The 15,593-nt window shown below is 44.7% G+C and overlaps 1 protein-coding gene across 4 annotated transcripts in view; it reads right to left on the bottom strand.

Annotated features, from left to right (window-relative positions):
* Positions 1–349: 349 nt before the first annotated feature.
* PPCDC (phosphopantothenoylcysteine decarboxylase) overlaps positions 350–15,593 on the bottom strand; it is a 34,984-nt gene continuing 19,740 nt past the window's right edge. For 2 of the 4 annotated variants that reach the window (XM_072147961.1, XM_072147962.1), the window contains exons 5-6: positions 9,309–9,477; positions 350–752 (exon numbers count right to left, since the gene is read on the bottom strand). In XM_072147961.1, coding sequence (XP_072004062.1) covers positions 649–752; positions 9,309–9,477 — 273 coding nt within the window. In that variant the 3' untranslated portion in view covers positions 350–648. Of the gene's footprint in view, positions 753–9,308; positions 9,478–12,201; positions 12,253–12,273; positions 12,405–15,593 lie in introns of those variants that run through there. The other 2 variants (XM_072147963.1, XM_072147964.1) reach the window with 2 other exon arrangements.

The raw sequence follows: 15,593 nt of genomic DNA, 5'->3' as shown, positions 1-15,593 counted from the left end.
ACATTCTGAATAATTTCAGTACTTTATAAAACTTTATTTCACATTAAATGGCTCCCTGCCAGCAGCATGCAACGAGTTCAGCTGCAGCGGCCTGTGTCTCAGTCTCCTGTTACATTCTTCCTTTACTCTACACTGTCCCCCTCCCTCCCCCGCCTGCTCAATGCACATGACAGGAAGTGAGGTGGAGTTAAGGAGCTGGATGATGCATGATCACTATTGACGCCTAATCTATTTGGGGACTGCAGGTAGAGGGGGTGGGGCGGGGGCGGACTTCCATTGATGTTTAGGTATTACGTTTTATTGTGTTCCCAATTCTTAGTCCTTATGGCACAATAAAAAAACACAGACATATAAATAGGTATAGAGTTTACTAAAGTTGTGTTTGACTCACACACATATAGAAATTACATTGAAAATGACTTCTTTAGACTTTTATTTTCCTTTTTTATTATTTGATGTCAGCTCTATAGGAACAGTTTAGCCGCAAGGCTGCCTTCTGGTCTGTGAACCAATAAAAATATAATATCTTCCCACACTCTGTGTTGACTCTGTCATCATATAATTAATATAATTTATTCTTATTTGTTGTATGAACTATTGCCTACATTATTAACTCCTTGCTCTAGCTAAAAACACAGTGATTCAAATCTAGACATAACCAGGGACTGACACAGTTAGGTGAGGTAGATTCTTAGACAGCAGCTCCTTCACCTTCTCCAGGATTGTGCTGACCTCCGCCATAGCGCCATATCCTGGGAACAAAAGGAGAAGGTATAATACATAAGAATTAAACTACAATGACCATAAACCACAAATAAGTGACTGTTGTAATTTCAAAGAACTATATATACATTGCTAATGAATCTGTAAATCTAAAGAAAGCAATGATCTTCAAGCATAGCAGAGCTTTCAGCTTGATATAGATATATAATATCTGTTGACTGCCATAATCTAAGCTGTACATGTGATTTCCAAAACACAAAACTGCTTCAAATATCACCACAGGACACAGGTTATCCTGTACAGAATATCCCAAAGAAACGTTGCAAGAATAATAATAATTAGAGATGAGCGAACATACTCGTCCGAGCATTAGCGTACTCGAAACTGCTTGTTGCTCGGACGAATACTTCGCCCGCTCGAGAAAATGGCAGCTCCCGCCGTTTTGCTTTTTGGCGGCCAGAAACAGAGCCAATCACAAGCCAGGAGACTCTGCACTCCACCCAGCATGACGTGGTACCCTTACACGTCGATAGCAGTGGTTGGCTGGCCAGATCAGGTGACCCTGGGATAGACTAGCCGCTGCCCGCGCTGCTCGGATCATTCTGTGTCTGGATGCCGCTAGGGAGAGAGCTGCTGCTGGTCAGGGAAAGCGTTAGGGTGTTCTATTAGAATAGTGTTAGGCAGGAGTGATTCAACAAGAACCCAACAGCCCTTCTTAGGGCTACAATAACGTTATACTTTTTTTTTTTTGTTTGCTTGTGGCTGGGCTTGCTGGCACTAGTAGTGCAGCTAGTACCATATTGTGAGGAATTTGCAGGGGGACTTGCTACCGTTGTGTTTAGCTCTTAGTGACACACATATCCACCTCAAACACCAAAGTGGGAAAATTTATTAGGGGTTTGATTTCAATTAGGCACAGTCTGCCAGTTTCTTTTTATTTTACGTTTATTTTTTCATAACTCAGCGTCATCTCATCAGTGTGCTTTCATACTTGGTTAGAAAATAGCCAAAGGAGAATCCAAGCGGCTTACTTACGCCTACAATAGCGTTATATATATTTTATTTCTGGTTGATCTGCTGGTGGCTGTCCTTGCTGCAGTGCATATACTAGCCAATTGTGAGGAATTTGGAGTGAGACTTGCGACCGCTGTGTTTAGCGCTTAGTGACGCACATATCCATCGCAAAGACCGAAGTGGGATAATTTATTAGGGGTTGGATTTCAATTAGGCACAGTCTGGCAGTTTCTTTTTATTTTACGTTTATTTTTTCATAACTCAGCGTCATCTCATCAGTGTGCTTTCATACTTGGCTAGAAAATAGCCAAAGGAGAATCCAAACGGCTTACTTACGCCTACATATAGCGTTATATATATTTTATTTCTGGTTGATCTGCTGGTGGCTGTCCTTGCTGCAGTGCATATACTAGCCAATTGTGAGGAATTTGGAGTGAGACTTGCGACCGCTGTGTTTAGCGCTTAGTGACGCACATATCCATCGCAAAGACCGAAGTGGGATAATTTATTAGGGGTTGGATTTCAATTAGGCACAGTCTGCCATTTCCTTTTTATTTTACGTTTATTTTTTCATAACTCAGCGTCATCTCATCAGTGTGCTTTCATACTTGGTTAGAAAATAGCCAAAGGAGAATCCAAACGGCTTACTTACGCCTACAATAGCGTTATATATATTTTATTTCTGGTTGATCTGCTGGTGGCTGTCCTTGCTGCAGTGCATATACTAGCCAATTGTGAGGAATTTGGAGTGAGACTTGCGACCGCTGTGTTTAGCGCTTAGTGACGCACATATCCATCGCAAAGACCGAAGTGGGATAATTTATTAGGGGTTGGATTTCAATTAGGCACAGTCTGCCATTTCCTTTTTATTTTCCTTTTATTTTTTCATAACTCAGCGTCATCTCATCTGGCATAGCAGTGTGCTTTCATACTTGGCTAGAAAATAGCCATAGCAATAGGATAGCATTGTTTGGTTTTAAAAACTAAAAAACACAAAAAAAACCTAAAAAACACAAAAAAACACAAAAAAAAGTTAAAATAAAAATTAAAGTTATATAACTTTCATTTTCAAAATGTTTAACCCGAGGGCTAGGGGTAGAGGACGAGGACGAGGGTGGGGACGTGGGCGTCCATCTACTGCAGGGGTCAGAGGCCGTAGTCCTGGGTGGGGTGAGACACCACCTGCTGATGAGGGAGCAGGTGAACGCCGCAGAGCTACACTCCCTAGGTTCATCATGTCTCAAGTTACTGGGACTCGTGGTAGAGCACTGTTGAGGCCAGAACAGTGCGAACAGGTGATGTCGTGGATTGCCGACAATGCTTCGAGCAATTTGTCCACCAGTCAGTCTTCCACGCAGTCCACCCATGTCACCGAAATCGGCACTCCTCCAGCTCCTGCACCTCAGCCTCCTCCCCCCCAGTCTGCCCCCTCCCAGGAAAATTTGGCATTTGAACCGGCATACTCTGAGGAACTGTTTTCTGGACCCTTCCCACAGTCACAAACCACTTGTCCGGTTGCTGCTGAGCAATTTTCCGATGCCCAGGTTTTCCACCAGTCGCAGTCTGTGGGTGATGATGACCTTTTTGACGTAGTGGAAGAAGTGTGTAAAGAGGTGTCCGACGATGAGGAGACACGGTTGGCAGACAGTGGTGAAGTTGTTGTCAGGGCAGGAAGTCCGAGGGGGGAGCAGACTGAGGGATCGGAGGATGATGAGGTGACAGACCCAAGCTGGGTTGAGAGGCCGGGTGAACACAGTGCTTCTGAGACGGAGGAGAGTCCTATAGCAGAACAGGTTGGAAGAGGCAGTGGTGGGGCCAGACGGAGAGGCAGGGCCAGAGCAGGTGCATCAGCGCCAAATGTGTCACTTAGTGAAGCTCCCGCGGCGAGGGCTCCCGCGGCGAGGGCTAGATTTTCAGAAGTCTGGAGGTTCTTTAAGGAAACACCGGATGACCGACGGACTGTGGTGTGCAACCTTTGCCAAACCAGGATCAGCAGGGGTTCCACCACTACTAGCTTAACTACCACCAGTATGCGCAGGCATATGAATGCTAAACACCCGAATCAGTGGCACCAAGCCCATTCACCTCCGGCCGTGCACACCACTGCTCCTTCCCCTGTGTCAGCTGATAGTCAGCCCCCTGCCCAGGACCCTGGCACAAAAACCCCATCGTCGCCTCCACGATCCTCCACAGCATCCACCAGCGTTCAGCTCTCCATACCCCAGACGCTGGAGCGGAAAAGAAAATATAGTGCAACCCACCCGCACGCCCAAGCCCTTAATGTCCACATCTCCAGATTGCTTAGCCTGGAGATGCTGCCCTATAGGCTAGTAGAGACCGAGGCCTTTCGCAACCTCATGGCGGCGGCCGCCCCTCGGTATTCGGTCCCCAGCCGCCACTACTTTTCCCGATGTGCCGTCCCAGCCCTGCACCAGCACGTGTCAGACAACATCATCCGTGCCCTGACCAACGCCGTTTCTGACAAGGTCCACCTGACCACGGACACGTGGACGAGTGCTGCCGGGCAGGGCCACTATATATCGCTGACGGCACATTGGGTTAACTTGGTGGAGGCTGGGACCGAGTCTGACCCTGGGGCTGGTCATATACTGCCGACGCCGAGGATTGCGGGGCCTACCTCGGTCCAGGTCTCAAAGGCCTACTATGCCTCCTCCTCCTCCTCCCACCCCTCCTCCACCTCCTCCTCCGAACTACCATCCGTGGGCATGGCGCCATCAGTCGCTAGCTCTAGGCACAGCAGCAGTGCCGTCGCTAAGCGACAGCAGGCGGTGCTCAAACTGCTGAGCCTAGGCGATAAAAGGCACACCGCCCAAGAACTATTACAGGGCATCACGGCGCAGACTGATCTGTGGCTGGCACCGCTGAACCTGAAGCCAGGCATGGTTGTGTGTGACAACGGCCGTAACCTGGTGGCGGCTCTGCAACTCGGCAGACTGACACATGTGCCATGCCTGGCCCATGTGTTAAATCTGATAGTTCAGCGTTTCCTCAAGACATACCCCAATCTGTCAGATTTGCTCACGAAGGTGCGCCGCATCTGTGCGCATTTCAGGAAGTCCAGCACAGATGCTGCCACTCTCAGGGCAGCGCAGCGCCGCCTCCAACTGCCCGCTCACCGACTGTTGTGCGACGTGCCCACGAGGTGGAATTCAACATTAACCATGTTATCCAGAGTTAACCAGCAGTGCAGAGCGATTGTAGACTGCCAGATGTCAACTTCCACCAGAACTGGTAGTCAGGTCAGTCAGCTTCCTCAAGTCTACAATGAGGAGTGGACGTGGATATCTGATATCTGTCAGGTGCTGAGTAACTTTGAGGAGTCAACACAGATGGTCAGTGGCGATGCCGCCATCATCAGCCTCACCATCCCGCTGCTTGGCCTGTTGAAATACTCTCTGATCAGCATGAAGTCGGAAGCTTTGCGCTCGTCACAAGAGACGGGGGAAGAAGATTCCCTTGTTGATAGCCAAAGCACCCTCAGGTCTGTTTCTCAGCGCATATCGGAGGAGGTGGAGGAGGAAGAGGAGGAGAATGTTGGCGAGACACAAGAGGGGAGCATTGCTCAGACCTTCACTGTTCAGCGTGTATGGGCAGAAGAAGAGGAGTTGGAGGAGGAGGAAATGGACAGTCAGGCCAGTGAGGGGAGTGAATTCTTGCGCGTTGGGACTCTGGCGCATATGGCAGATTTCATGCTAGGCTGCCTATCCCGTGACCCTCGCGTTCAAAGAATTTATTCCAGCACCGATTACTGGGTATTCACTCTCCTGGACCCACGGTACAAGCAAAATCTTTCCACTCTCATCCCTGGAGAGGAAAGGAGTGTGAGAATGCATGAATACCAGCAGGCCCTGGTGCACAAGCTGAAACAGTATTTCCCTTCTGACAGCGCTAGCGGCAGAGTGCGTAGTTCTGCGGGACAAGTAGCGAGGGAGAGTAGGCGAGCAGGCAGCTTGTCCAGCACTGGCAAGGGTACGCTTTACAAGGCTTTTGCCAGCTTTATGTCACCCCAGCAAGACACTGTCATCTGTCCCCAGTCTCGGCAGAGTAGGGCTGATCTTTACAGAAAGATGGTGAGGGAGTACGTAGCTGACCATACCATCGTCCTAAATGATCACACAGCTCCCTGCAACTACTGGGTTTCAAAGCTGGACATGTGGCATGAACTGGCGCTGTACACCTTGGAGGTTCTTGCCTGCCCTGCCGCTAGCGTCTTGTCCGAGCGGGTTTTCAGTGCAGCTGGTGGCATCATCACCGATAAGCGTACACGCCTGTCGACTGACAGCGCTGACAGGCTGACGCTTATTAAGATGAATAAAGCCTGGATTTCTCATAATTTCCAATCTCCACCAGGTGAAGGAAGCTCAACCTGAATAATTTATGCACTCCTCCTCCTCCTCATTTTCCTCCTTCTCCTCCTCTTTGTACACTAAAGCAGAGGAAACTGGCTATTTTTTGACAGGGCCCACTGGCTCTAGCTATAGTACTTTATGCATTTAATTTTTCTGGAGGGCCACCTACCCGGTCCTCTGTTTTAAACAATTTTTGGGAGTGCCACATACAGGCACTCAATCTATTCAATTTTTCTGGAGGGCCACCTACCTGCTCCTCTGGTTTGAAAACTTTTTTGGACTGCCACATACAGGCACTCAATCTATTCCATTTTTCTGGAGGGCCACCTACCTGCTCCTCTGGTTTGAAAACTTTTTTGGACTGCCACATACAGGCACTATCCAAATTAAATTGTCTCCATAGCAGCCTCCACACGTTGTCTCCATTGCTACCTCCAAAAGTCGTCCATATAGCTGCCTCCATACATCGTCCCCTTATCAAACGAGGTGTGTCAGGCAGAAATTTGGGTTGGTTTCATGGATTCCACATCAAAGTTGTTAACTTTGTCGCCACCCTGCTGTGTTATCCACAAAATATACTGGCAAACTTTTATCATTTACCGATATTATTTCAGCGCTTCTTGCGCATCTGTTTACATTCCCCTCACCCGCCATATCCCAAACTTATAAGAACGCTACTACACTTGATCTTATACAAAAGGTTCTTAGAAGTGCTGTTTGGGGAGTAGCCTAGAGACAGGGGCTTGGATTGGCGAAAGGTCGCCTGGCAGCGGAGCGCCAGCTCCATGCCAAGATCCAACTAACATAGTTTTAACTGCAGCACCTTTAATCTACTACTAGTTCACTGCCTCCATACATGGTCCCCTTATCAAACGAGCTGTGTCAGGCAGAATTTTGGGTTGTTTTCATGGCTTCCACATCAAACTTGTTAACTTTGTCGCCACCCTGCTGTGTAATCCCCAAAATATACTGGCAAACTTTTATCATTTACCGATATTATTTCAGCGCTTCTTGCGCATCTGTTTACATTCCCCTCACCCGCCATATCCCAAACTTATAAGAACGCTACTACACTTGATCTTATACAAAAGGTTCTTAGAAGTGCTGTTTGAGGAGTAGCCTAGAGACAGGGGCTTGGATTGGCGAAAGCTCGCCTGGCAGCGGAGCGCCAGCTCCATGCCAAGATCCAACTAACATAGTTTTAACTGCAGCACCTTTAACCCCTTAAGGACGGAGGGTTTTTCGCCTCATTTCTCGCTCTCCAACTTCAAAAATCCATAACTTTTTCATTTTTCCGTGTACAGACCTGTGTGAGGGCTTATTTTGTGCGTAACAAATTTTACTTTCCCGTAATGTTATTTATTTTAACATGCCGTGTACTGCGAAGCTGAAAAAAATTCCAAACGTGGAAAAATTGAAAAAAAACCGCACGTGCGTCATGTTCTTGTGGGCTCAGTTTTTACGACTTTCACTCTTCGCTTCAAATAACACGCCTACTTTATTCTTTGGTTCGGTGCGATCGCGGTGATACCAAATTTATACAGGTTTTATTGTGTTTTAATACATTTTCAAAAATAAAACGAATGTGTACAAAAAAGAAAAAAAAATTTTTGCCATCTTCTGACGCTAATAACTTTTTCATACTTTGGCGCACGGAGATGTGTGAGGGGTCATTTTTTGCGAAATGAAGCGACGTTTTCATTGCTACCATTTTGAGGTCTGTGCGACATTTTGATCATTTTTTATTTCATTTTTTATGTTATGTAAAAAGGTGTAAAAGTCGCATTTCGGACATTTGGGCGCCATTTCCCGCCTCGGAGGTCACCGCCGCCCATAACCGTTTTTATATTTTGATAGATCGGACATTTTGGGACGCGGCGATACCTAATATGTTTGTGATTTTTACTGTTTATTATGTTTTATATCAGTTCTAGGGAAAGGGGGGTGATTTGAATTTTTAATATTTTATTAATTTTTTTTATTTTTTAAACTTTTTTTTTTCTTTTTTTTTTCACTATCTTTTAGACCATCTAGGGTACATTAACCCTAGATGGTCAGATCGCTGCTACCATATACTGCAATACTTCTGTATTGCAATATATGGCATTTTTGCAGCACATTCATTACAATGAGCCACTGGCTCATTGTAACGAATCTGCAGCTGCCATGTAGCCTCGTGTCAAGAGAAGACACGAGGCTACCATGGCAACCGATCGCCGCCCCCCGATGACGTTCGGGGGCGTGGCGATCGAAAAAAAGATGGCGGCGCCCGCGCGCAAGCACCGACCGCGGTTATTAGCGGTGGGGGTTTTGTGCAGAATGCAAAAACCCCCACCTTTGTATGAAGAGGACTCAGCCCGTGAGCCCTCTTCATACATCCCTTATACCTCTGCGCCGTAGAGCTACGGCGCAGAGCGTTAAGGGGTTAATCTACTACTAGTTCACTGCCTCCATACATGGTCCCCTTATCAAACGAGCTGTGTCAGGCAGAATTTTGGGTTGTTTTCATGGCTTCCATGTTAACTTTGTCGCCACCCTGCTGTGTAATCCACAAAATATACTGGCAAACTTTTATCATGTACCGATATTATTTGAGCGCTTCTTGCTCACCTCCTTTGGTTCCTCTCTGCCACCCATTGGTTTGAAGCCTGAGTCCATTTAGGTTATGTCGCCATGACACTCTCTAGCCTGCTGCCGCTGCCTCTGCATGCCGTCCCCTATAGTGTCAGGGTCAATTATTGGATGTTTTAGATGCTATCTAGCTTCATTCTGTCACTCTGTCATGGCCATGCTGTTGCCCATAATTTTGGCATAATGGTGCGATTAAGCAGCCTCAGAGGCATCCATGCATGCTGCCCCTGCTGTTTCCTGTCCATTTCCGTGGTGTTTCCATCCTTTTCTGAGGTTCCCAGGTGTTTGGCCAAGCTTCCCTGTGCAGAGCCTTGGTCCCCTTGAAAAATGCTCGGGTCTCCCATTGACTTCAATGGGGCTCGTTATTCGAGACGAGCACTCGAGCATCGGGAAAAGTTCGTCTCGAATAACGAGTACCCGAGCATTTTAGTGCTCGCTCATCTCTAATAATAATCCTTATTTATATAGCACCATCATATTCAAAGGAGCTTTACAAATCATAAGTGACATATACAAATAAAATACTACATAAAGAGCAAACACTATTACACATACTATACAATTCCTGACCTTTGTCACCACACATCAGTGTTTTCTCAATGCAAGCAATCTCTATGTAGCCAAAGTTGCATAGGCGTTCAATTTGTTCTGCTGTGATTGGATGATCCCACATGGCGGTGTTCATAGCTGGACAGAAGAGCAATGGCTTCTTTAAGTCCCATGCACGAACTATGCATGTCTGCAAAATAAAAAGCACACCAAGATAAAAAAAAAAATCAAGGACAAGGATATATATATATATATATATATATATGTCTGAGTAATTGATCCCTTTCCCCAAGTATTGGCCTAGTTTGTGGAACCCCATGACTGCACTGTGACTACCTGAATACTACAGCCTGGAAGTCATGTTACTTATACCTAATGAGTGGGTATGTACTGTATAGAAAAACTGACTCTAGACCCTCAGTAGAGGTTTTGTAGCACTTAAAGGGGTATTCTCATCTGGACACTCACAATCAGTTTCATTAATCTGCCATACATAAACATTTCTTCAATAAGATGTTATTAAAAAAAAGTGTTCCTGTGTGAAGATAATTTCTAATAAATGTAGCCATGTTTCCCCTTAGAAACGAGGTTGCTTCCTCGGATATGGCCACCTCAGATGGATTGAGTGCACAAAGAAACAAAAGGTTATTGTATATAAAATGTCCTGGAGTTACTACATGTCGCACAGCCACCCTGTGGTAATGATTGCTGAATCCTGGTGGTCTGGCAGGACTCTATAGCGCAAGTCTGGCCACCGCTGCCAGAGTGTGACGTGGTCGTATCCGAGGAAGCTATCTGGTTTCTAAGGGACAATATCACTACATTTATGAGAAATTATCTTCACACAGGAACATTTTTTTAATTAACATCCAATTAAAGAAATGTTTACATAAGGCAAATGAATTTAATTAAATGTAAATGCCCAAATGGTAATACCCCTTTAAGTGTTACCACTAAGTAAAACCAAGGATGATACTTCAGGAAGAGCATGTTCACAATCGATAGCAAATTTTCCAGATCATCACATCAGCAATAGAGATATACAAAATATAAAAAATATATAAAAAATAGAGTGGTACCATATTAGTCAGAACAAAATGTGATGTTATATACTTTTGTGTCAACCGAAATTAATTTTCTGGATACTGTCATCAAAATATACAACAATCAGATTGAAGCATCACTGTACCATGAACCATTAATTGACCACCCAACAAATACATAAAAAACTCTATTGTCTACAGTCACTGAATCCAAGCACCACTGGAAATCAAATTCCCAGAGCCACCTGGATTCCAAGAAATCATCTCCTGCAATATGATTAAAAAAAAAAACAGAACCACGGGTTCCTTGTTGTTCTCACCTACAACCCACAGCTTGAAGTGCTAAGGGGAATTGCATGTAAATTACACCCTATTTTACAGAAGGATAGCAGGATTTCCAGACACCCCACCCCGCTTCTCTGCTATAGATAAGTCCCCAATGTAAAAAACATCATTATCAGGAGCTCACTGTCCAATCCAGCAATAATAGGAACCATAGTAAATGTGATACTCACGCCCCATCTGATGGGCAGGTCAGAGAAAGGCTGAAACTGATGGGGAGGGGGGAGATTCATGTGGCTATAATAATAGTATATATGTATATCATCATATTGTGTTCCAATTTACAAATCATAGGAGACATAAAAATTCAGCTTTTTTAACCATTCATCAGCCGCAATCTTAAATACAAAATCAGTGGGACTGCAGAGAAGCCTGGAGCTTGGTATCTGGTGTTTGCCGGAAAACATACAGGGGGGGTGGGGGGGGGGGGTACCCAATTGGTTAATAAAGAGAGTTAGCATGCAGTTAGCAGTAATAGGCTAATAGCAGTGGGTTCTAAGGGAACGTTTGAAGCTTTGGAGTTTTGGTATTAGTCAGATAGACCTGGGTACAGCATTCCAGGGAATTGACCATAATGAATCCCCCCCAAAAACTACTGACAGATTAAAAATTCCTAATTCTAAGAGGGATTACATTATCCCAGGTAATTTCACTCAAAACAGGGATGAATGAGTCTTGTGGATTTAGGTCATTCTATGACTCTTGAGGAATCTGCTCCTCAGACCCGGTGGGATCATCACTACCATGGATCAGAACTTAATAAAGGGACAATATTTACTGATAATAGTGTTTACTCTTCTCTCCTTACATTGATTGTCACTTGTCCTCTCAACCATAGCCTTACTGTGTCCATTTGTGTATAAATGTGTGTTCTATTGATGTTGTCTTATACCATGCCTGATGAAGAGACCCGAGTAGTGCGATTATCAGCACCCTTTTCAATTAGCCAAAAAAAAATTATCAACAACTTAGGGCTCTCATCTTTTAGCTATGTAATCACTGGCCAACATGGTACAAAAATATTTTAATTGAAATTAAAGTAAATAACTTCAATAAAAATTCAGTTAACAAAAAAAAAGTAAATAAAATGTCTGAACTTTATAACCTCTATTGCCTTTTAGAGGTCCACATCCTCCCATTCTTCGTGTGGCTGTAGTATAGCGTTCTCCTGGCTCACCCTATCAGTTCCTCGACCACTTTGCTTCTTGGCTTCCTCAATTTCTATGCTGTGATATTCCAACACTCATCCTGGGAGACTTTAACATTCCTATTAACACCCTAATCTCCCCTTGTGCCTCTAAGCTCTTATCACTAACTACTTCTTTAGGACTCTTACAACTCTCAGATTCTCCCACTCACCAGGAGGGAAACACTTGGCCTCTGCCCGACTTTCTTTAGTCTTTCTTCACTTATACTGCTTTCCACTTTCAGACCATATGTTTTTCTCGTTGACTGTACATAGTTTTTCTTCAGTACAGAATATGCCCAGTTATGATACATACCAGAACCTGCACCCCATTAGTACTCACCATCTTGCAGAAACTCTGCGTTCATCATTGTCCCCCATCTCCTCTCTCTCCTGTGCTAACCTGGCTACTAACCATTATAATCATGTTCTCAAAAGTGCCGTGGATGCGGCGACACCACCCTCAGTCTGAGCCTTTTGACACAGGTGTCTGCAACCTTGGCACATGCCCCAAACCCGTTTTCTTCAGCAGTGCTGTAGGTGTGCCAAATGTCTGTGGAGAAATTCATACTAATCTGCAGACTTTCTGCATTTTAAAATGTAAGACCCTACAACTCCGCCCTTCACCTTGCTAAACAGGTCTATTCCACTAATCGAATATCTGCTCTTCCATACTCTTCACTCCTTACCAACACCAAATGTGCAGCCAGCTGTCACAGCCCTTGGGGCTGATGATCTGGCCACCTACCTTTAAATCGAATTCGCCAGGAAATAATTTCTCAATCCACCAACTCCATTAATCCACTTCCCTCCAGTACCTTACCCTGCTCACTCTCCTCTTTTAACCCAGGCTCCTTTGCTTTGCTCGACCCACTACCTGCATCAGTGACCCCATCGCCTCACATCTCCTACTGTCCCTCTCCCCAGCAGTAACTTCTCACCTCAAAATTTTCAACATTTCTCTCTCTTCTGGTGTCCATCTCTCTTTCTTCAAGCATGCTGTTGTCACCCCATTACTATAGAAAGCTTTCCTGGACCCATCCAAGGCTGATAACTATCAAACAGCATCTAATCTACCTTTCATCTCAAAACTCCTGGGGTGCCTGATGTATTCTCAACTAACCTGCTATCTCTCTGCTAACTCCCTCTCCATCTGGTTTCCACTCTATGCTCTCCACGGTAACTGCTGTTTCTAAAGTCTCCAGTGATCTACTCACTGCTAAATCCAAAGCTGAGTAGTCTCTCCTTATTCTTCTGGATCTCTCAGCAGTGTGTGATACTGTGGACCACCAGCTCCTCCTCAGGATGCTTTGCTCCATAGGCCTGAAGAACACTGCACTCTCTTGGTTTTCTTCCTATCTCTCTGACTGCACTTTCGGAGTCTCCTTTTCTGCATCTTTCTCTTCTCATCTTCCTCTCACTGTGTGGGATCCTCAGGGCTCAGTCCTAGGTCCTATTCCCTTTTCCCTTTATACTGCAGATTAGGCTTCCAGTATCATCTTTATGCTGATGATACCCCACTATATACTTCTGCACGTAACAGCACTTACTGAAAAAAACCAATGACTGTCTCAGCTGTCTCTAACATCATGTCCTCTCTCTTCTTGAAACTTAATCTTTCTAGGACTTAACTTCTTGTCTTTCCACCATCTACCAATCGAGTCTATCCTGACCTCTCCATCTTGGTCTGTGGGATCATGATTATCCCAAGGCACCGTATATTCAATCGCTTAAATCTGCTCATTTCTTACTACTGAAGGTTCTAAAATGCTAACTATCACTCCGATTCAACCTCACCTAGACTACTGTAACACCTTACTAATCAGTTTGCCACTTTCTAATTTCCAATCTACTCTCAATGCAGTAGCCAGGCTTGTGTTTCACACCCAACGCTACACTAATGCCTCCAGTCTGTGCCAGTCACTGCACTGGCTGCCAGTCTCCATACAAATAGAGTTTAAAATAATCACCAATCACTCATCCACACAGCTCTGCATGATGCTGTACCTCCTTATCTCCATTCTCTCATCTCAGTCTACCGCCCAGCTAGTGCTCCTCGATCTGACAGTGATCTTAGATTAATCTCCACCTTAATCCAAACCTCTCACATCTCCAAGACTTCTCCCGAGCTGCACCAATTCTCTGGAATGCCTTTCAGCAGCCTATCGGACTAATACCCAATCTCCAAAGTTTCAAACATGCTCTTAAAACTAATTTCTTTAAGCAAGCCTATAACACTTGCTAACTGCATGAAATTTCAGCTTTCTCTTCACAAACCCATCCTATGTCCTCCCCCATCTGTTATACAGCAAACGCCAGATACCAAGCTCCAGGCTTCTCTGCATTCCCATTGACTATGACAGCTGATGGCTGGTTCAAGCAGCATCTTCATTTATTAAATTATTTTACTCTGCTTCCTTAAAAAAATAACTGGACCATTATACAAGCTCTTGTGACACCCCCCCCCCCCCTCCCACCCTTCATCCTCATAGACTGTAAGTTCTTGAAAGCAGGGCCCTCACTCCTGTTGTTCCATATGACTGTTTGTACTCTATAATGTTTTATTTTATTTGTGTATGTGCTCTATGAGTTGTACAGAGCTACGGAATATGTTGGCGCTATATGAAGATTATTATTATTCCATCCAACAAAAAAACTTATCTCAAAAGTCTTATCTCAATTGTCATCTACTAATTAGTACATCAGTTCTTACATGTTGTGATACATCATTGAGATAAGCCAGGGTAATAAAAGTGAGGTTTTTGTTAAAGTGAGAAGGGGTTATAGGTTAGTAGGTCATTGATCTGTTGATAATCTTATGGGGATAGGTTGTGGGTGCAGGGGTGACCAAGTTTTTTTAAGTCCTGTATCAATGACTGCAATGATTGTATTGAATTCCCAAATGATCCTACATTGTACTGCCAGGGCCTGGGGAAAATTTAGATTTATTCAGAGTAAAGACAGAAGATCTCTGAACTTCCACCACCCTTGCACTCATATTTAGAAGAAACTTCAGTTTTACTGCCCCAGTTTATCTCAGTGATATATCACTGTATGTATGGATTATCTTGGTATAGGATCTCTGACAGATTGTGTACTTGGTAATGTAGATATACTAGTTTGGCTATTACCCCACATTATATGAACTTTCTGAAAAAGTAATGCTTGATGTTAAAGAGAACCCGTCATGCAAAATAACCCCCCTAAACTAAATATATTTTCATAAACTGCCATTAGAGAGCATTGCCTCTATCCCTTCATTGTCCCTCTACATGCCTGTAAACCTAAGCAATGAGGTCCTAAAGCTGTATGCAAATGACATGTGAAATGTCCAATGAAGCATTAGCATATTCAAGCTGTCGACCTTATTCATGAGTGGGAGGCACAGCCACACCCCCAGTGCATGACTGACAGCCTGTATAATGATGTGCTTCCTGGTGCTGGTGGCCACGCCCCCTGCAGCCTGTGTGTGCATGTGTGTGTGTGTGTAGGAGAGATACAGCAGCTCCAGGCTGCAGCCATGTTACAGCAGAACATGTCAGATTCATGTGTAGCTGATGTCTGTATCTCTCACCTGTATATTAGGAGGATGCAGCATGTCAGCAGATGCAGCACACACTCTAGCAATGCTTTACTATACATTACACACAGACATGAGCAGGGGGAGGAGAGGGGAGGGGAAACAGGGGTGACATCACTGCCTCTGACCATGTGACCAGCCTCATTTACATGATA

Source organism: Engystomops pustulosus, chromosome 4, assembly GCF_040894005.1.
Source record: "Engystomops pustulosus chromosome 4, aEngPut4.maternal, whole genome shotgun sequence".
In the NCBI taxonomy this organism is placed as follows: domain Eukaryota; kingdom Metazoa; phylum Chordata; class Amphibia; order Anura; family Leptodactylidae; genus Engystomops; species Engystomops pustulosus.
This window is presented reverse-complemented; position numbering and strand designations above follow the sequence as displayed.